The 20,325-nt window shown below is 50.1% G+C and overlaps 1 protein-coding gene across 7 annotated transcripts in view; it reads left to right on the forward strand.

The window, feature by feature from the left end:
- Nucleotides 1-20,325, forward strand: part of NRP2 (neuropilin 2) — a 90,678-nt gene that overhangs the window by 54,534 nt on the left and 15,819 nt on the right. For 4 of the 7 annotated variants that reach the window (XR_005829356.1, XM_040604001.1, XM_040604003.1 and 1 more), the window contains exons 12-15: nucleotides 153-305; nucleotides 10,133-10,395; nucleotides 12,309-12,405; nucleotides 14,860-14,901. Coding sequence is in view for 6 of the 7 variants with exons in the window: in XM_040604001.1 (XP_040459935.1) it covers nucleotides 153-305; nucleotides 10,133-10,395; nucleotides 12,309-12,405; nucleotides 14,860-14,901 (555 nt within the window). In the remaining variant the exon portion in view is untranslated. The remainder of the gene's footprint in view (nucleotides 1-152; nucleotides 306-10,132; nucleotides 10,396-12,308; nucleotides 12,406-14,859; nucleotides 14,902-20,325) is intronic. The other 3 variants (XM_040604002.1, XM_040604004.1, XM_040604007.1) reach the window with 1 other exon arrangement.

Consider the following 20,325-nt stretch of genomic DNA (forward strand, 5'->3'; position numbering starts at 1 on the left):
AAAGCATCAGCGTGAGTGAGATTTCATGCTTTCTTCAGTATTTATGGCTTGCCAGCTATTTTAGTTTTGGCTTGTTTTTTAATAGCAACCCTTCACGGGCAGGTCATTTTTTAATCCAACTTTATTATTTTGCTTCTATTTCTTTTTGTAAGATTTCCACCTCCCTGTGAACTTCAACTGCAACTTTGATCTCCCTGAAGACCTCTGTGGTTGGTCACATGACTTGGCAACGGGTTATACGTGGTCTGTGCAGCCTACAAGCACCTGGATGGGCAACTCTGAACCAAGCTCTGAGACTGTGCCTGGTAAGACGGTTAATACCGTACCAAAGCAGGGAAGAGGGAGCTGATGGGGCTTTCTCCGTGTGAACAGTATGACTGATTATTGGACAGCTGTCGAGAGTTGTGAAGGCTGTGCAGAGCTGAACGTTTTCTTTTGTGGAAGCTTTCAGATGCTTTGCTGTGTGGTTCATGACTTATTTATAGGTCTGTGACCGCTGGCACCGAGTTATACTAACTATCCTCTTGAGATAGCCTTGAGTCAGACACTGGGCTTTGAACCCCCTGTGGCTATGAAGGTTAGCCCAGGCTCTGTTCCACATTCTGATCCAAACATCTTCTGTAGGACCCAGTGCTTTTTCTGCAGAATGCATTTCCTCTTTTGTTAGAGATGCATTTCTTCCTCCCATATGTTGCTCGGGTTGCCTATAGTCTTCAGCTATTCTGCACTCCGGGCTTGCATAGGCTGGATTTCAACCTCCTCCAAGTGAAAGATGAGCTAAGCCCTAAAAATGCTGAAATACGCCAGCTTCTTGCTGTTTGACTTTTGCTCTTTTTCTCTACTGTGCTTTAGAAGCAGAAGATTTGCATGAGCATGGCAGAGCCTAATGTATGGAGGACCTCACTGAGATGTGCTGGCATGGGCTGGAAGGGAGCTTGCCTCTGGCAGTGTGGTTGATAGATCAGGTTCTTCAGCCTCACATCTTGGAACTTGCCCTGGGACTAGTGCCCTTGCTTTACCCTTACTGACTTTGTGGCACGGGTGGCATGAAGAACATTTGCCAGTTTCCTTGTAACAGTTGACTGCATCACCGCAGCATCGCTTCTCTTCACTATCAGTCATTGCTTATCAAACTCAGGGCTCCCCCAGGGAGAGCTGGCTGATCTTACCTGTCTCCAGCTCTGCTCCGATGCCTGGTGACTCCAGTGTTTGTGTGCCATGCGCCCAGGGTGCCATGCATGCTGTGGGCTCCTCCCCGCCCTCCCCCCAGTGAGGTTGAGTCTCGAGATGCAAACATTCAGGCGAACCTGTTAGCCACCTGGCAGAGGCACTGGCCAGATTGGCAGTGCTGCCAGCCAGTTGGAAAGCCGTGCAGCCAACACCTGGTAGGCAGTGCTAAAGAGGAAAATATGTATTCCAGAAACATATGGGAAGAGGAGAATCTGCTACATCTCCACACACAAATCACCCCCACATAAATGCACACATCATTTCTCTCTTCAGCTCCTGAGGTGCTCGGCATTTTCCAAGAGACACGGTAATGCTGTTAAGTGCAACATATATGGACATCTGACAAATTCTTTGGCATGACATAGGGACACTGTGTCTGCTATGGAGAAAAATATTTTCATATTTCAAGTGTTTATCTCTTCAGCATTTGAGTGCTTCGGAAGATTAATATCTGGAGCTCAGTGCAGCCTCAGGCAACAGGAGAGAACACTTACAGCAAGCCCCAGACTTAATAACCCTCCCCATCTCTTTTGCTGTAATAATGTTTAATTAATATAAGCCTCCTGCAAGTAGGATAAAAATTACTTATTTTTATAACTCAGACTCAATTTTTCATTTCATTTCCTCTCCCTTGAGTCTCTCTACAATTAGTTGGCCATAGTTTCTTAGAAGACTGTGTCGTATGTGCGCATGCGCGTGTGTGCGCACGTGCACAGCCCGGGAGAGGCTGGTGCTGCCTCAGATGGCTCAGCAGGCAGTTTTGGGGGGGTTTTACCCTTCTTCTACCCTTTCTTCTCTTTCTTAGTCAGTTAAGAACTGCAAAACCTCATTGCTGCGGCCAGGGGAACATTCTGCTACTGAGCTCAGTGATCTAGTGCGGTGCCGGTGCGCAGAGCTCTGGGTTACGGTGCCAGGCTGAGCCAGGCACTGAAGCACGGACGGGGTGCAGGCGCTCGGCAAGTCATGGGCAGGGGAGGAGGAGGAAGAGGAGGTGGCTGCTGCAAGGGCTGAAGTGACTTGCCCACAGCGCTGGAGGGTGCCAGCAGCAGGCACCTGGCACAGGCTGAGGGTTGGTTGTTGGCACTGCCGTGGCATCAGCATCGGGCAGAGATGAGCCCTGCCGGCGGCCGTGCCGCTGCCTTGCCCATGCCGCACCAGGCTGCAGAGTGGCCAGCATGCAAAGGCATCGCTGCCCTGCCTCGCTTTGGTCCTGCTCTTAGAAATGAAGAAGACAGGACACAAAAGGAAACAACTATTTGCTTTTTTCCTCCTCACACAGCTTTTAAAAGCAACTCAAGAAACATGAAACAGAAGCGATGCCAGCCCCTCAGTGGGACAGAATCGAAGCATTGTTTAGTTCACACTCCCCCATTCTTCCCCTGCCTTTCCCTCACGTTCCCTCCAGCGTTTTGTTTCTACTTAGAAAATTCATCTTCAGACTCCAGGGAGCAAGGAATGAAAAGCCCTTGTTCGGGGTGGTCTTTTCTTGTGAATTCCCCACCCTGGGGTGAGCAGTTGGGTGAAGGAGAGCAGCTGTGCTTGGTTTAGGGGCAGGGCAAAAGCTAACGGGAACTCAAAGCTGCTGGATCCCAATTTACTCATGATTTAAAGGTGCTGGCCTGGGCTAGAAGCCTGGGCTGCTCCACGGTAGCAAGGAAATGTGCTGTGCCTTTAAGAGCCATGTGGGATGTGTTTCTACTTCTTCTGAAAATTGCAAAACAAGAATTAAAATTAAAAGGAAAAAAAAAAATAATGAAAGGAGGACCCCTGGCTCAGTCTACATGAGAGAGGGGGGGAAGGAAATGACCATGGTGAAATATCCTCTGTGAGGCACTTGATTAGAAAAGTCTGCTGAGAGACAGGCCTGAATTCCTCAGATATCTCCCGATTTCATTTTATGCGCTGTATGCAATTCCTCCTCGTCTTTGGCACGGAGGACTTCTCAAGACTGACAAGACACCCACTGCTCTCATTCCACTATTTTTATTTCCAAGATACTCTTTCAGGCAGCTCTGCATTTCTTTTTTTAGCCCTCTGTTCCTTGGGCTCTTCACACCATGGATTAGCTCCACGTCCTCTCCTGCAGGCTCCCGTTACATGTCTGGGGACCCTGTTGGTGGAAGTTGACCCAAAGTGCCCAACTCAGCAGAAACCCAGCATGGTTCCAGCTGTTACCCTGCCCTTTGCAAGCCTAGAAAATACTGTTGCTCCCTTTTCCATGCCCCCACAAGAGATTGCCAGGATTTTTCCCTCTATGGATTTTCAGATGCTTCCTATCTGTAGAAAGATTCCCCTTAGCTGCACCTAGCAAGCTTCAAGGAGCAAAAAGTTCAGGTTTCAGTGAAGTTTCGAGCCCCTTCCTGCTGCATGCAATGTCAATGTGCCATTTGTGTCAAGACAGAGAGAGGTCTTAAGACCTGAAAAGAAGTCTGGGTTGGTAAGTTGGGCACCTCAACTCTTCACCAACTCTGAATTTCACCAGGGTCTTGATCCTGAAGGGTGTAAAAATCCTGGGTTATATCCGCAGCGGGTAAGTGCAGTTGCATTGCTCTCAGTGGTGCTACACTAGCAAGCCGGCACTGAAAAGCTGGAATTCGTGTAAGTCATTTTTTTCCCCTCCAGTTTTCTTGCAGTCGTTAAGTAGATATCTTATGGCCCTAGAAGAGCACTGTGGGATCTGCACCTCCACCACACACTGCTTCTCATTTGGGGGAGCATGGCAGCAGGGTCAGAGCCCTGGCAGCACTGTGAACCCCACGGTGTTCGGATGTCGGCAGCTGTACGTGCACACGGAAAACAAAGCGATTTTAGCCTTGCGGCTCTCCAGACCGCATAGCTCTTGGGCTGGGCTGCAAAAACCCACCGAGGGCTTCTGTTGTGGGCCGTGGCCTTGCTGGCTTTGAGGGTCAGGAATGCTGCTTATTCGGGTGGCAGACGCTGCAGGGAAAAGTTTATTTGTTTCGAAGCATTTCCAGCAGAGGGGTGTTAGTAGTGCATTGAAGTTTTGTAAGAGCTATTTTTTTTTAAGGAAAACAAATGTACTTTTTTTGAGCCAATGGTGACCCTTTACCATTCCTGTGTTTTTCCCATGGGATCCTTAAAAGGGAAAGTTTCATATTTTTCCTGCGATCCATGAGAAATTCTGCCTGAAGGCCTTCATCCTACTCTGTGCAAACTAGCAGAAAGGTTTTCGTGGTGTTAATGGAGCAGGAATGGACTGAACTGGGTCTGCACTTAACTCTCATGAGACTACTCTCAGAGCTTGTGCCTTGGGGACACATTTTGACCTCTAGGGTCAATCCTGTCCCCTTTGAAGTAGGAGGGAGTTTTGCTTGTGGGGTGGTGTGAAAGTAAAGCACTTCTGTGCAATGAGTGAGCAGCTGCACACTGTGGGAAGGAGAAAGGAGGCCACATAGCTGGCTCTGTCTCTCCCTGCTCACCCCATGTGTGGTGCAGATTGCCTCTCAGCAAAGCTGTACGCAGCTCTCCTGACTTGTTTGCACAGTGAAGACAGCAAACTCTAAAAAGTCATTCATGCTTTGGCTGCCTGCAGCACGGTGGAGCTGGGATGCCCCAGCACCCAGATCACGGCAGGTTTGCTAGCATCGGCTGGGATGTGCAAGTGTCCCGGCCACGGGCTGGGGCCAGGCTGTAGCCAGGCTGTGGCTGTCCTCATGCTCGTACTGTCTTTCGTGAGAGAAGGGGCACAGGCACCATCTGCCTCTGCATTGCCAGCAAAGCTCCTGCTCACTGGGCTGGGCTGGAGGCAGAGAGGAAACCATTCTTCTGCGGCTCACCCATTTCTTCGTTGCTTGCCTGTCTCAATCCTTAGTCATTTTTTGGACCCAGACACCAGTGACACACACTGCCTATAAAACCAGGCTGGAATGCTCTTTGGAAAACAAGACACTGTCTCTCAAATCTTAACGTGTGCATCACTCCGTCACTTCGCAGCAGTGACTTGGCAGCCTGTGAGTCACAGAGCCTGGTTTAGGAAAGCATACGCATGCGTGAGCAAGCCACAATGTGCAGCCTGTGTGGTGGAAGCAATGGCTCTGTTAATGCCTTTAATTGTGCGTGCACAAACGCGGGGCGCGGGTGGATCTGCGCACACCGTTTCATGTAGGGGCACACAGGGTGCCTGCCAGGCTGGCGGTGGACTCGGCGTGGTGGCAAGCAGTTCACTTAGCATAAATGTCAGGCTCTAATTGGCATTTGGTTTGTCAGGGACACTGTGCCCTCCCTGCACTCCCAGGGGAGGCAGCAGGACTCACAATCATGCCATGCTGTTGAGGACGCGAGGCTTAATTAAGAGAGAGGATGTAATGGCCCATCCATTAGAAAGGCTCCAGAGAGCAGGTGGAGGGCTTGGTTCTGGGCAGGTGTGGGGGTTTATGCCTTTTCATGGACTGATTTAGAGTCTGAAACGGCAAGGACTTGGCAGGCTAATTAACACATAATCAAAATTGAGGGGATTTTCCAGCAGACACAGTGATCTAGTTAATATAAATATTAGTTTTACGGAGGATTGATTTCCCTCCATAAATGAAAGTCTGTCACTGGGGAGAGGCCTGTCACTGAAATTATGGTGGCAGCCTTTTGAGGTGAATTTGTATGACTTGCCAAAAAAAAATAAAATAAAATTAAAAAATAATAACTATCCAATTTCAATCTGCATATTCATGCAGCTGCCATCCCCCTGCTACCAGAGCACCCTGCAGTCACCAGGGGATCTGAGCTGATCCGCTTCCTGGGAAAGGCAAGGACTGATGCAACCTCCAGCTCACTTGCCCCGTAAGAATGGCAGGATCAGACCCCACTGGGATGTCCCCTTGGCCCTGGCACAGCATGGCCAGAGTGACATTTGGGGCTGTGCAGGCAGGTGATGGGGCTCAGACTGAAGGTGTCACCTATGGGATTTGACAGACAAGAGGTGGCTGCCAGCAGGCTGCAGCGCTGACACTGAAACACACAGTGAAACAAGCTCTGCAATGAAGAAGAGTGCGGTGACCTTTGGAGGGACATAAGTGAAGGCAATTCAGCGTGGGTCCTCCATAGGAGCAGCAGCTTGTAACTCAACCATATCCAGCAAGGTGGAAATGGGGGGGGGGGCAATCTGAAATCTCAGTAATTGCTTGTGTACATCCTGCCCGACACGTTTTGCTGGAAAACCTCCAGATGTGCTGCTGAGACCAGTGAGGGAAGGTGCTTTTCTTGGGAGAGGTAGTGAGATGCGTAGGACCCAAGCACAGGCAGGCTGACCTTGCAGAGGGGGGAAGCTGTCGTGGCTCAGGCTTGCAGCCTGACTGAAACTGCGAGGCTTCATCCCCTGCTGCCCCTAATGTCCTCTCAGATGGCTTGCTAGCAGGAGAGGACGGGTGTGCCAAGAGGAAACCACATTGGCCAGATGGTTTGTTTGCAGAGCCCAGCTGGTGATTTATCCTGGACTCACTGCCATGCACATACAAGTGACTGCCATCGTCTGGCTGGGGTGGTTGCATGTTCACGCTCCTCTGGCTCCCCTACATCCAGATGATCCCATAAGTCTTCCATGAGATTTATGCTGTAGCATCAGTTGCAAAAACCAGCAGTAGGTTAAAATGCCTGAGCAGGTTTGTTCTGCCTTTTTTGAGCCGTCACTTTGAACTACCAGTGCCAGTTCAGTGGGGGATGCAGCTGCTGTATTAGCTGAAATAGAGGCTGCAAAGCAAAGTTCTGGGAAAAAGATTAAAATGCATTTCTGATCCTGGAAGAATCGATCAGCTCATCGTTGCAAGGCTCCCTTCAAGCATTTTAGCAGGGGAAATCAGCCTGTCAGGTGCTTTCTGTGCCAAAGGCTTCCATTTACTGTATCAAACAGTGACTACTGGAACCACCAAGCTCCCACATGCTGTTCCAACAATTAGCTCCACAGTGTCCTTGTTCAGTCAGTCTCAGCAAATTCATAAGGCTTTTCAGAAGGTCCAACTAGCCACTAGAGTGATCCAGCCATTTCATCTTCAAATGACGCAGAAAGTCCTGCCTGCTTGTGCTCAGCTTTCTGCTCCAGAAACTGGTACCAGGAGCAGGAGCATGTGGTGCCCAAACCCACTGCTACTTGCAGGGGAGCAGCTGGGTTCATCACCTGAAGACTGAGCCTCCCATAGCCCTTGGGACTGCCACTGGGTCCCTGGAGAGCTCTGTGGGCCCCAGCAAGCGTTGGGTGGGGACCACAGGAGATGCAGGGCTTGAGAGGGCTCCCATGGCTCTGAAAGAGCCTGTGTGGCTGAAAGGGGCATTGGTTTTGGCTGCAGTTCAGGAGTTTCTTTGATTTCACAGCCTGATAGGAATGGGAACAAACAGGAGGTTGGTGTCATCCCTGGAAGGAGAGGTATGACTCAGAGGCACACAGGCTCTTTTGCTGAAGTGGTGGAGGCAGCTACGCTGGGTACCGCTGGCTCCCAGCGAGGGGTGCAGATCGTGGCGGGTGTCCAGCTGTACAATTAACACAGCCCCCTGGGGTCAGCTGTGGGCTTTGGTGGATCCAAGGATAGCTAACATCCCTGCACTCGATCAGGCGGCCTGAACACTGGTACCAAAAGTCGGTCCTGAACTTTGGGGACCTGGATTTGATCATTCTTGAGCCTGGCTGGTGCTTTTGTTAAAGATTTGCCTGTGAGACCATTTCAGCTGTGAGATAATCGTACGATCACTGTCTGATTTGCTCTTCTACCTTGTTTGTTGTTGCTGCTTTTTTCTTGTTGTTGCTTTTTTCTTTGAAGAGGCTTGTAGTGAATTACAAAAAGAGGATTTTAATTCAGGAGACCTTGATGACTTATTATGCCTTATCGCTCCTTAGGCATGGAGTACAGCTTGTTCATTTTTTTTTTCTTCCTCCACTTGTTTATCTCCCACATCTCCTCCTCCACTGCTACCACTCCGAGGTAAATCACAAGAACACTCCTCCATTAGAGAACGGCATGCTACTTCTTCAAGTGATTCACTCAAGCAGGAGTGGGCAAACATGCTTTCGTCTGTTTTTTCTGCTACTGTTGTTGGCATAAAGTGCCAAGTGGCCCAGGTACATTTCATAGGTGCTGGAAAGTATTGCTTGCTCTTTATGTGGCTGGTCAGGGACAGATTTGTCCTTCACGGAGCAAACTCAGTGAAAGTTCATATGGAGTGGATACGCTTTTGAAATATTTTGATCATACATCCCAGGAGTAGAGTGATGGCAAATCTTTCTGCTGTTGTCCTAAATTTATTTTAGAAAGCTGTGTCACTCATGGTACATGAAACATGGGTTTCAGCCCAGCTCTCTGGCAGTGACAAACTTGTAGCAGGGCCAGTGGCTGTGCAACCACTGATACGTCTCCCTTAGGCTGGCATGTCACCGGATTGCTGACTGTCAGCAAGGTCAGATGCTCTTTTCCGAGTGGGACGTGACTTGCGATGCTCAGGATTGGGGTTCTAAGTTCAGGTCTCTCTGGTTTAAGTTTTGGAGGTGTTTTCAGTGCACTTAGCGAACATTCTCAGTGCAGACGCTGCTCTTCTGCCATTGCTGTGGGCACTGAAGCCACAGAGGGAGCAGGGCAAGCAGGATGCAAGCTGCTGCTCAGAGCTTTGCCCGTCAAGTGGAGCAGGCTAAGACGTGGGGATGGGAAGCGACGGATCCCCAGGCATGGCCCTGGGGCAGGGGTAACCCCCCTGGGCTGCGGGGTGGCATGCACATGCTGGCATGAAGCACCAGTGACACATGCCCACTGTGTAGCATGTCCATCCCTCTGTTGAAATGCCAAATACAGCAATATCTGCTGTTGGCCTGTCTGTGTCACCTTGTACTGCAGGAACTGCAGCTGGAGCAACCCAAGGGGCTCTGTCCTGCTATTGGTCATGATGTGGGGGGAGGTAAGGACCACGTCAGCTACACGCTTGGCTTTCAGTCTGTGCTAAGGGACTCCAGGCATCCAAGCTGCAAATGGGAAACTCCTTGAGGAGGCTTCTCATCAGAGAGGGCTGGAAACCACTGATTCCAAACCAAATCAGCTGTGCCCAGGGATTTGTATCCACGGGCTTTTGCTGCTATTGGTATTCAGATCAAGTATCTCCAATTCCACTCTCAGCCTTGAACTTCTCCTGGGATATCAAACATACCAAATCTGCTCCCTGAGAAGTCACAAAAAGCATGGCACAATTTAAATGTAATATTAAAGCAAGTAAATCCCCTGCTGCATGTATTTCAGCTACCTTCAAGTTTGCAATACCCAGCTGTCGCCTGTCCCTACTTCACTTGCTGGGACCACGTCCTTCCTCTGTGCTGTGCTTTAGGGGCTGTTTTGCTGCATTACGGAAAAACTAAGAGCCAGGCCTTCATTTTGTCATGTGTATCCTCAAAACAAAACTGTCAGCTAGATCCTGATGGTGGAGTATTTACCGCTGGGGATGAAAAGAGGCAGGATGAACACAGCTTGAGATCCCCATCATAAGATGAGTTTTCAGTACCAGCAGTTAGAAAAACCCACCTCAGGCTTGTTAACTGAGCAGGCTCCCAGCGGAATAAACACACACACACACACACACACACCAATGTCATTATCATGGTGTCGCTTCTTCTGACAATAACTGTTCTTTAACTTCTCCTAATTATGCTGATCTTCAGCTTACCGCTTTCTGGTTTTGCTGTCGGTCTCCTACCAGATGGTGGTGGCTGGTGAGGGGAGCGTGCTCCTCGGTGCCCTGCCCAGGCTGCCCAGGGCACCGCAGCGGCATGGCTTGCTGCGCTCAGAGGGTGCCAGTGCGAGACCCTGCTCTTGCAGGCATGGCCGTGAGGTCCTGCCCAGCGCTGTCAAAGCTGCCTGGCAGGCGGTGAGACACTTGTTGCAAGTGGCCACAACAAATAATACGTATTTTTCTCTTTAAACAGATGGCAAGAATTACCTGCAGCTGCAAAGCAGTGGAAGGAGGGAAGGGCAGCGAGCTCGGCTCATCAGCCCCACCATCTATCTGCCCCAAAGTGCTGTCTGCATGGTCTTCCAGTACCAGGCGTGGGGCAGCAATGGAGTGATGCTGCGGGTCTGGCGGGAAGCCAGCCAGGAGCACAAGGTGCTGTGGGTCATCGCAGAAGACCAAGGGGAGGAGTGGAGGGAAGGCCGCATCATCTTGCCGAGCTATGACATGGAGTACAGGGTAAGATGCTTGGGGAAGGTGTGCTGGACCAGGCAGGCATCTCCAGCATCTTTATTTCAGCATTGCAGAGCCAGGGCCCATTCATCATTAGGGAACGTGGCTGTTTTCATTGTGTTTCTCAAGTTACCATAGTAACTAAACGACACTGTTTGTTATTCAGAGAGTGCCTGTCTTCTGCACAGACTTGGGCCTTTGTTCAGCCTGTTGCCTTTTATATTCCTCAAATCTCCCACTTTGCAAATACTTTTCTTTCTTTTTATTTTTTTTTCATTTTGTTTTGTGCATTCCCTCCCCGGTTGATGGCCATCAGATAGTCTGACCAGAGGCAGGTGCACAGCTCTAGGGAGCAAACCCAAACCCTTCAGCCAGAAGTGGGAAGATGGGAGGGAGCACAGCCCGCTCTCATGGGCAGGCAGCAAACAGCCCTTCTCCAGCCTCGGCTGCAAGTGCTGATGGGGGAGAAGGAAGAGGGCATGTGGGCTCCTTTGTGAATCTACTTCTCACATACCTTAGACCAGATCAGAGGGCTGGGTGCAGCCCTGTCCCCCTCTCAGATCAGTGGAAGAGAAGGGATGAGCTGGAGGGAGCCCTGCTGCTTGCCGCAGCCGCCGGAGCCCCTCTGGCACGGCCGTGCTAGCACCCCGTGGAGAGGCTGCTGCTTCCAGGAGTGCCTTTGGCGTGGTTAGCCCTTCTGGGCAGCGTGCCGTTTGCCAGGGAGCCAGGGCTACTGTTGTCACTTGTTAATGAGCATCAGCATGGCATCCAGCAGCCTCCAAAGCAGAAGGAAACGTACTCGCAGGCTTGAGGCAGCACTTTGATGACCACTGCGGCAGGGAGCCTTGCTCCAGCTGGCTCCCAGCCCCAACCCTGACCTGGGGTGCTGCCGCTCTCAGGCCACTGACCCCTCCAAACTGCTGCCTCCCGCATGGGTTGATGGCTCAAACTTGGAACTAACAGCTCTGACAGTGTCCCCCGCACAGCCAGGTGGCAGCCCTTCAGGGAGGTGTCGCTGCAGGCAGGCATGGGTCTGGGCCACCCAGGCACCCCAGATGAAGGGGGGCACCTAAAATGTGGAGAGGAGGTTTGTGAAATACTTAGCCCTAGGTGACTATTTGGACGCTCAAGAATAGGCAGGGAGATATAAAGCAAAAGCTTTGCACTGGAGCCGTGTGACTAGTTTGCATGTGTGTGTTTGGCTTTATCATAAAATACCAGTAAACGCAATATGCCTTCAGATAAGAATGATGGGCGCTGGCTGACTACTTTGTGCGTTAAATGTGAATGTACTGGCATTAGCTAAATAACAGCATCATTATGTAAATAATGCAAGTCTCTCCACTCAGCAGTTCTTAGAGCTAATGACTATTTATTTTTGCAGATACATTTTGCCTGTGATTAAGTACGAATAAATTGACCCTTCTCCTCTAAATTTTCAATACTTCTTACATAATGTTGATGGGAACAGCACTTTACAGTTAATGTAGCTGTGCATCTTGTGTCCTTACCTTCCTTTTCCTGATCATAGCCCAGTTAATACCGTGGGCCAAATCTGCTGCTGCTGTAAGTCAGTGTTATGCCACTTGCATCACTTCTGCAAGGGCCAGGGGGTCGCCTGCGATGCGGAACATTGATTTATTGAGTTTTTATTCCATGCAAGCGGCATTTAATTGAACAAATTGCAAGCCGAGTGCTGCCAGGCCAGGTAACGATCTCTCTGCTGAACCCATCTCTGCAGAGCACCTTTCCCTGGGGAAGGGGTGGCAGAGGCAGGGCAAGGAAGCAGCACTAGTCTCAGGTCGTCCGCAGGTGTGCAGGGAAAGCCAGGAGCAGATTTCTTACCCTTTCCCCCAGGAGCAGCAGCCACTCAGTGCCTCCCAGCTTAGCACTGACATTTCTGTCCTGATTTCTCACAGATTGTGTTTGAGGGAATTATACACAGCGGCCACTCGGGAGAGCTCGCCCTTGATGACATCCGGCTGGGCACCGACATCCCGCTGGAGAACTGCATGGGTACGTGCTGGGGGGGCGCAGGGCAGCTGGGGCTGGAGAGCCTTCGCTCACGGGCTGCCAGTGGGCCACTTCTCACCTGCCTGAGTTACTGGGAGCCTCTGGATCTCAGCTGGGACTTTCGTTGCCCATGAACAAAATGAGGGGCCACTCAGTCTCTGGGGGACAAGGGCTCTGGCTGCATTGGTGTGAGAGGCAGGAAGCACATCTCTGCTGTGCAAGGCTGGTAGAGCAGCTGAGGGTTTCCAGGGGACTGTTCTATGTGATAAGGACATACACCAAATTTAAAAGGAAAGTGCTGGACAAAAGAAATCAGCTGTCCGTCAGTATTGGATGCTTAGAGGGGCCAATGAGTTCAAAAGGAGTCTTCTCTAATAAGAAATAAAATAGCAGAGGGGTTTTACAACAATGTTAACAGAATAACAAAAGGAATTTTTGTCCTAGAATTCACCATTCCCCAAACCAGGCCAAAAGCCAGGTGGATTCATTCAATGTGAAAGACAGAGAGGACTTTAAAAAAAAGAAGTGGAAAAAGTACGTTTTAGCGGTTTGCTGGTGGGGCTGTTGCCCTGCCCTGTTACTCTAGCCAGCATATCCATGCACACCCTCTGATGGCTCTGGTCACTGTCTAGCTTGGATTTGGATTTAGAGCCATCCCAGTTGTGCATGGGACCAGCAGTATTCAGTTAGTGGGATCTGTGCTGAGAGCTGCCCACAACAGCGAGGCCCTGCTCTTCTGCATGACCTGGGGGAGGTGCGTTTCATGGTTAAACACCCACAAAGTGTCCAACCAACCCATCCTGAAGCCAGTGGAAAAAGTCAGGTGGAGCAGAGCCTCTCTCCCTTTGGGCTTTGAAAGGCCCCATTCAGTGAAGCTGCTCTCCTCTCCCTCACCGAGGGAGGGGAGGATCCCAGTGCCTCCTAAGCCAGGTGGGGCAGAGCCTTTCTTCTGAGGGGTATATCTCAGGGGAGGAGCCACGGGACAAATGGTGCCCGGGAAGGTCTGGTCCCATCACTTGTCACCCTGTGCAGGCAGGCAATGGTGAAGATGGTGCAGGAACCAGCATTAATAATAGAACAGAGGACTGGGGCTGCCCCAGAGGTGCTCTTGAGCACCGTCGGTCCTAGTTTCTTTGATGCTTTGAACTCTGCTTGTCTTCCATCTGCCAAAGGAGCTAATACTCCGTATGTCAAATTCCCGGTATTTAAAGCTTGACAGTGGTGTTTTAATCCCTTGCCTTCTATAGCATTAAAAAGAAGCAAGAGTGATGATTAACGCTAATAGAATTTCCTATCTAACGTCTTTTGAGCTCAGCAATTCACCTAGCTCCAGTGTTACTGTGTCTAGGGCCTCATGAACCTAAACCTTAATATTTCAAAACAAAAGCATTAATAAATTATAAAGTTCATGTGTTGCCAGCCCTAAAAATAACAACAAGCTGCTACACAAAATTATTTGTCCCATTCTAGGAAGCTGAATGTGAATCTTAAAATCTATAGGGATAGTTTGTTTTAGGTCACTTCTAACAAAGGGCTCCCACTGCAAACTTTAACATAACTCATGGGTCATTTCCAATGTCACCAAAATAATAATGAAACGGTAGAGATACATTGCTGCACTCTCTCTCTCAGAGCCACGAGAACGGCTGACTCCAGCACAGGCTACTGTTTTCTCAAATGTAATCCTGGGAAGTAATCTGATTCCTTCTTAGCGTGAAAGAACACTAATAAGTCACAATAATTTTTTCCTTTGACAAATGTGTCGTTTGCATTCTGAACTTGAGTGATGATTTCATAGCACTCTGTAGAGCCAGAGTCTGCTTCTGTGACTCACAGGCACAATGCAGAAGTAATCTAAAAATAATCAGAAGCCTATTACTTCTGCGAGAAAGTAATCAGTAATAAGTACCGATTATTGCTTTTCGGATCCAGTAATTTGTAATGGGTTTCTTCAAAGTATCTTGAAAGGAGAAAAAAATCACTTGCCTTTGTTTCTTGTCACCGTGAGGTGGAGGAGGAGCATGGCATGGATGTCCAGGAGCAACATAGTTCCCATGTGAATAACGATGCCAGAGTTGAGCCAGAACCTGAATTGCTCTTGGAAATTTTGGACGGGGGTTGGGGTTTCATCACTGGGCCAGGTGGAGCTTTGTCTTTGGATGACTCAGGCCAGCCAGCTGAATCCAAATGACCCTCAACCTCAGACATATTTTTCTCTGAATTCTATGTCTGAGTTGAAACATACTGTGCCTGGTCAGTCCCCAGCTGAGACAAGGTTTCTCCCTATCCTGGTGAGGTTGGCTAGCACCCCACACTGTTCCCAGCCAGTGGCTTCTGTGGGGCACAGCCACATGCCTGCTCCACTCGGCTGCTGCACGTTGATGGGAGACATGAGCTGTGGCCTTGTCTGTGATATTCCCCTCTTTAATACTGGGTTTTGGTTTTTTTCCTTTGCAGAACCCATCACAGCTTTCCCAGGTGAGAACTTCCACTTTCCAGGTAAAACTGCACTTCTCTTGGTGGTTTCTTTCTGCTGGCATGGGCTTTTATGTCAAAGGAAAGCGATGTGCGTGCTTGTACAAACAGCAAAAGTTCTGAGCAGTGATATGTGTGTGCTAAACCTCCCCTGCCGCAGCAGCAGGAGGAGGTGGCACCCTCTGACTCCCGCTAGGTGACAAGGGGCAGGCAAACAGACAAGTCCCACCGTCCTGGGGCTGAACAGCATTAGGAAACCTGCCATCATGGGGCACCTGGCCCCAAATGGGAAGGCAGAGAAGTAAAGGGTTGTTATCAACTGACTTAAATGAAAAACCTGTAGCCAATTAAAAGTGAAATGAGGTGTCAATGACTTAGATCAGTGTGGGGGGGAGGCTGGTTATAGATGCTCTGGCAGTGGTGGTGTTCAAACTGCTGGGGAGGGAGCGTGGGGCTGGTCTGCATGGAAGGGGAGCTGGGAGGTAGAAGTGGGAGAGCAAACTGCCATGAAGAGCTCTGAAGGTGACAGTCAATAAAAGGAAAACAAGGTGAAATGATGCATTTAATAGCTTAATACTAGCCTGGAGGATAGAAACTGGCATTTCCCCGATCAAGCCTACAGAGTAAGAGAAAAGGTGAGGAACTCAGAAAAACTGCCTTGCTCTTTGAGCAGTCAGTGGGGATGCTGTTTGTCTTGCTCTGGGCTGGGAAAAGCTGTCTGCTTTTGCGGGGAAGAACGGTTTAGTGTCTGAGGGGGTTTTTTCCCCACATTTTGATTTTGGGTTTTGTTTTCCTGCCCGCCCCTTCAGGAACATGTCTGGGTGTTGTGTTGTGATGAAGAGCAAACTTTGGGCTCCCCTTAACTTTGAAAGTTGTTTTGTCAGTGCAATCAATGCGCCCTTTGCTTTCACTTGGACATGACGTCCATATTCTTCACATCCCCTACTCTGCTGGTGGGCTGCAAGATATGGTTGGGCTCTACCCTAGAAGCAGCTGCGTTTCTGTGCGTGGTGAAACTGTCTCTGGTGGGCTTGTGTGTGGCAGTAAAGAAAAAGTAGATGCTGAGACTGAAGTGACATGCACACCTCCATCCGTGGGGTGCGATGCAGGCTGCGGAGCATTACCAATGGGAGGGACATGCATAGGGTGTAACACTGTCTTTCACAGTCATGCCCATACTGTAATAACTAGGAATTTGGGTTTGCTTGTTTGTAGGCTGCATATTTATCGGCTACTCAGGCTTGTGGTGTACTGAAAATCTGCTGCAATATTCTCAGCTGACAGTTGAAGCCTCACAACCCTTCCTTACTTACGCTGTTGCTCTATGTTCTGGTCTGGTATCTGTTTTGCAGACACCACCCTTATGTTTTGGAGCCTGTAACATGCATGGCAATCTTCAGTTTGAACATCCCTCTGAGTCCTCAAATTGAGTCTGTCCCAAAGCCCAGTTAACTCATGTTGTTTCATTTCCTCTTCCCCCCACGCCCTGCTGCCTGTATAGCTTCCATTTCCCCATCATGTTCCCCAGGGCACGCTGGCTGTGTAGGGACAGCGTTTGCTGTGCCCAGCACAGTGAGATCCCCAAGCACCACAGGCAGATGCTTGTTGCAGGCTGTCGTGGTTTAACTCCAGCTGGCAACTAAGTACCGCGTGGCCACTCACGCACTCCCTGCCACCTCCCCCAGCAGGATGGGGAGGAGAATCGGGGAAAAAGGTAAAACTTGAGGGCTGAGATAAGAACAATTGAATAATGGAAATAAAATGAAAATAATAATAAGCAACAAGAACAATTGTAATGAAAAGGAGGGAGAAGGGGAGAGGAATAAAATCCAAAGGCAAAGGAAAAAAGCCCAAGTGATGCATAATACAGTTGCTCACCACGCTCTGACTGATGCCCAGCCAGTCCCCGAGCAGCGATCTGGCCTGCCCTGGCTAAGTCCCCCGGTTTATGTATTCAGCATGACATTTTTATGGTATGGAATATCCCTTTGGCTAGTTTGGGTCAGCTGTCCTGGCTGTGTGCCCTCCCAGTTTCCTGTGCCCCTCCAGCCCTCTTACTGGCAGGGCCCAAGGAACTGAAGTCCTTAACTTGGTATAAACATCACTTGGCAACAACTAAAAAAATCAGTGTGTTATCAACATCATTCTCATGGTAAACCCAAAACACAGCATTGTACCAGCCGCTGAGAAGAAAATTAACTCTATCCCAGCCAAAACCAGGACACAGGCACTCTTCCCCTTCACACAGGAGCTTGCTAGCTTGTGCCAGTGGGGTCCTGCCCATTGCTAGCTCCCTCAAGGACATCCTAGTACTGGTCACGTAGGGGAGAAATTGCAGCAAAAGGTTGAAAAGGTTTCCCAGGCTGACAGGAATAGCTTGAACAGAGGGATGGAGTGACCATGGAAAGAGCAAAATGCAGAGGGAAAAGACGAAGTGAAGGTGAAGATTGGAGATTGCAAGATAGTAATTAAAATGAGAGCAAGACAGAGGTTTCCAACAGGAGAGGGTTAAAGGAGGGGAAGAAGTCCCTGGCTGGAGAAAAAAAGGGAGCTGGAGAGGAAAGGCTGTGCAGGAAGTGGAGAAGTTCTGTAGCCCCCACTCCTGCAATTACATGATGAGCTGAAAAAGTCAGATGCCATTAAAAATAATAGCAAATCCTTCCTCTACTGGGCTTGGGAGCAAAGCTGAAAATATGCACCTTCCAGGCTCCAGGATCACAAGGCAAATAACAAAAAGAGAGAATTGCGTGGGTGGAATATCTTTCAGCTAGTGGGTCGGGATCTTACAAGACCAGTCAAGTGTGCTTAAACTGTGCTGCATTTGAGACTTGACGTATCTCACCCTTAAAGAAAAGGTATAACAAGTGGCTGGAAGCAAGGAGTTATATAAATATCAGGTTAAAAATAAAAGACACGTTCCAAAGAGTGTGGAGACAAACCATGGGGAGAATTTGCCTTCGGGACCTCTGCATTCTCCCACACTGGGTACCCTGAAATCACGACAGGGATATTTTCCTGGAGAAATGACACGTAGCAATTAAGGGGTTGAGGCTCACACTGGTTTTGTGGTATTCAGGTTAGATGAGTGTAATACTCTCTTTCATCTGTGCCATCTATGAAAAGTCCAGCTGTATTGCTTGTCCACACCAGTTAATGTCAGTGATTTCAGAGAGGAATATGAGCTGTGACACTCAGCAGTGGCAGAGCAAGGCAGGCAGCCCTCTAGGAAGCTCTCTGGAAAAGATTTTCTCCGTTTTTTTTCCCCTAGTGACTTTTGCTCTTGCTTCTTTTGAGTTTTGATTTTTGCTACACAGTTCTAGAACTGGTCCCTGTAGAGTCTCCCCTGTTGGGAAGAGGAGGGGGATGTACCTGGCCAGACTGAAGGTGTGACCACAGCAGCATACCCATGTGAAATCATCCACCCTGTAGAGATTAAATCAGGTTTCCACTGACCGGTGTCCCAAGCTGTGCATAAATCCAGCACCCACAAACTTGACAGCAACAGCAGGAGGCATTTCTTTGTTAAGACAAGAGTCTTAGTGAGTAAATGAGGAAGGGCGCGTTTGTGTGTGTGTGCACGTGTGTGAGAAGGCAAAGGGGAGTGGAAAAATTATTGGGTTGAGAAGATAGATTTTTTCTTTTCCATCTCCCTGAGCAGAGAACTTTTCCACTGATACAAGAGAAAACTTCCAGAGAGCAGCAGAGCCAGTAAAAACAGAGCAGATAACATCAGCGCTGTGTGCTGAGTGGATGGGCAGCTATATTTAGTGGCTGACAGTGTAAGGAAGAGCAATCATTAATGCTGGGAATTGGCTTCGTTAGGGCTTAGAGACAACTGAATGTGATTCCTTAATGACTTCAGTTGCTAAATGAACTCTCCAGATTTCTGCAGTCTCCCCAACAGGGCCCTGAGGTGCGGAAACAGGGTCGAGGTGGGGTTCTGCACCACCCCTCACACTTGCAGCCCTGGCTGCTGCATGGGGACATCTGGAGTGGGTCAGAGCCAAGTAGAGGTTGTCTTGAACCAACAGCTGCCTTGAAATCCCCCAGGGATCCTTCGCACAAGTGGGATCATCTGGGGTGCATCACGCTGCCTCCCTCCATGCCCAGGCAGGCAGAGGGCAGAGGTGTGTGGGGAAGGGGCAAGAGGTGCCAGCTGGGCACCATGGCACATCCTCCTCTATGGCCAGACCCACCCTTTGTACTCCCAAGCCCTGCACCAGGCAATGTACAGCCATCAGGGGCCATGGAAACCTTCCCTTCCAATTCCCAGAGGAGAGCGCTGCTCCCCCACAGGCTTGGGAGCCATTAGCATCCTGACACCAACCCCCTCTCCCCACCACAGTTTCCACCGGCAGGGCCCGATGCGTGTCAGTGATGTGAGAGGCTGTTTGCCTGTACATCCCTCATTGGAGCAAGGCCATGTAAGCAGAGACTGTCACTGAGTGTAAACACGAGTGGCCTCTGCACAGTGAGCAGCGCCGTGACCTTCCCAGGGGTCAGCCCCGTGCCCCAGCACTGTCAGGCACAGGCGAGGTGTTGCTGATCCATCAGGGATGGTGGTGGGTCCTGTACGGGTCTGGGGCAGCTCGGCCGGCTGGATCTGCGGTGGGAGGCAGCTGCGGGTTATCCCTAAAGCTCAGGGCGGTGTTGAACATGGTCACCCTGGTGGCAGCCCCCATGGGGTGTCCCACACTGCTACCCCCTGTGCAGCTGGGAGAGGAGCAGCAGCTGCTTGGGGATACACAGGGATGTGCCACTTCTGTTCCCCCATGCCAGGGTGGCTGGTGGAGGTAGAGAAGGAGGTCGGAGGGCTGTCTGCACCCTGCTTTCACCACCCCCAGCACACAGCCCAGCCTGTGTACCCCCTTCCCCAGGCACCATCAGGGGTAGAGAGGACAGGGCCACCCCCATTCCTGGCAGTGAGGGGTGACTGGGGTGAGATGGGGCGAGGGCGGCGTATCTGGCAGGTAGCCTTCCCCTGAGACATCCGAATTTCTTGCCTACAGTGACAAATATGTGGGTGGTTCTCAGCCTCCTGCTCTGTAAAAGCAGGATTTGTCTTGCCTGCATGGGTTTTTTTTTCTTGGTTTTGAGGGGGGTTTTGTTATACCTATGCATCTGGGTGCAGTGTTCACTCTTACTCCCTGTGCCTGGATTTTGGGGGATAGGGAGGGGAGGAAAGCCTTGTGACTGGCAGAGGAACCATCATTTTGCTTCATCTTGTGTGCCACTAGCAGCAGAAAAGCTGTCACCATCCCAAATTCACCAGCCAGTGGCTCTGCTGGTAGGTAGGGCAGTGCTTGGAGGGAGGGCGGGGAGGCCATGCCACGAGATGCCTTTGCTGCTAGCAAAGCTGGGTGCATCCTGCACCGTTTTGTCTTTTTCCCTTGGCATCCTCCAAGACTGCTCAGGAAACCAAACTGGAGCTTTCCAAAAATTCGGAGC

Source organism: Falco naumanni, chromosome 8, assembly GCF_017639655.2.
Source record: "Falco naumanni isolate bFalNau1 chromosome 8, bFalNau1.pat, whole genome shotgun sequence".
NCBI lineage: Eukaryota > Metazoa > Chordata > Aves > Falconiformes > Falconidae > Falco > Falco naumanni.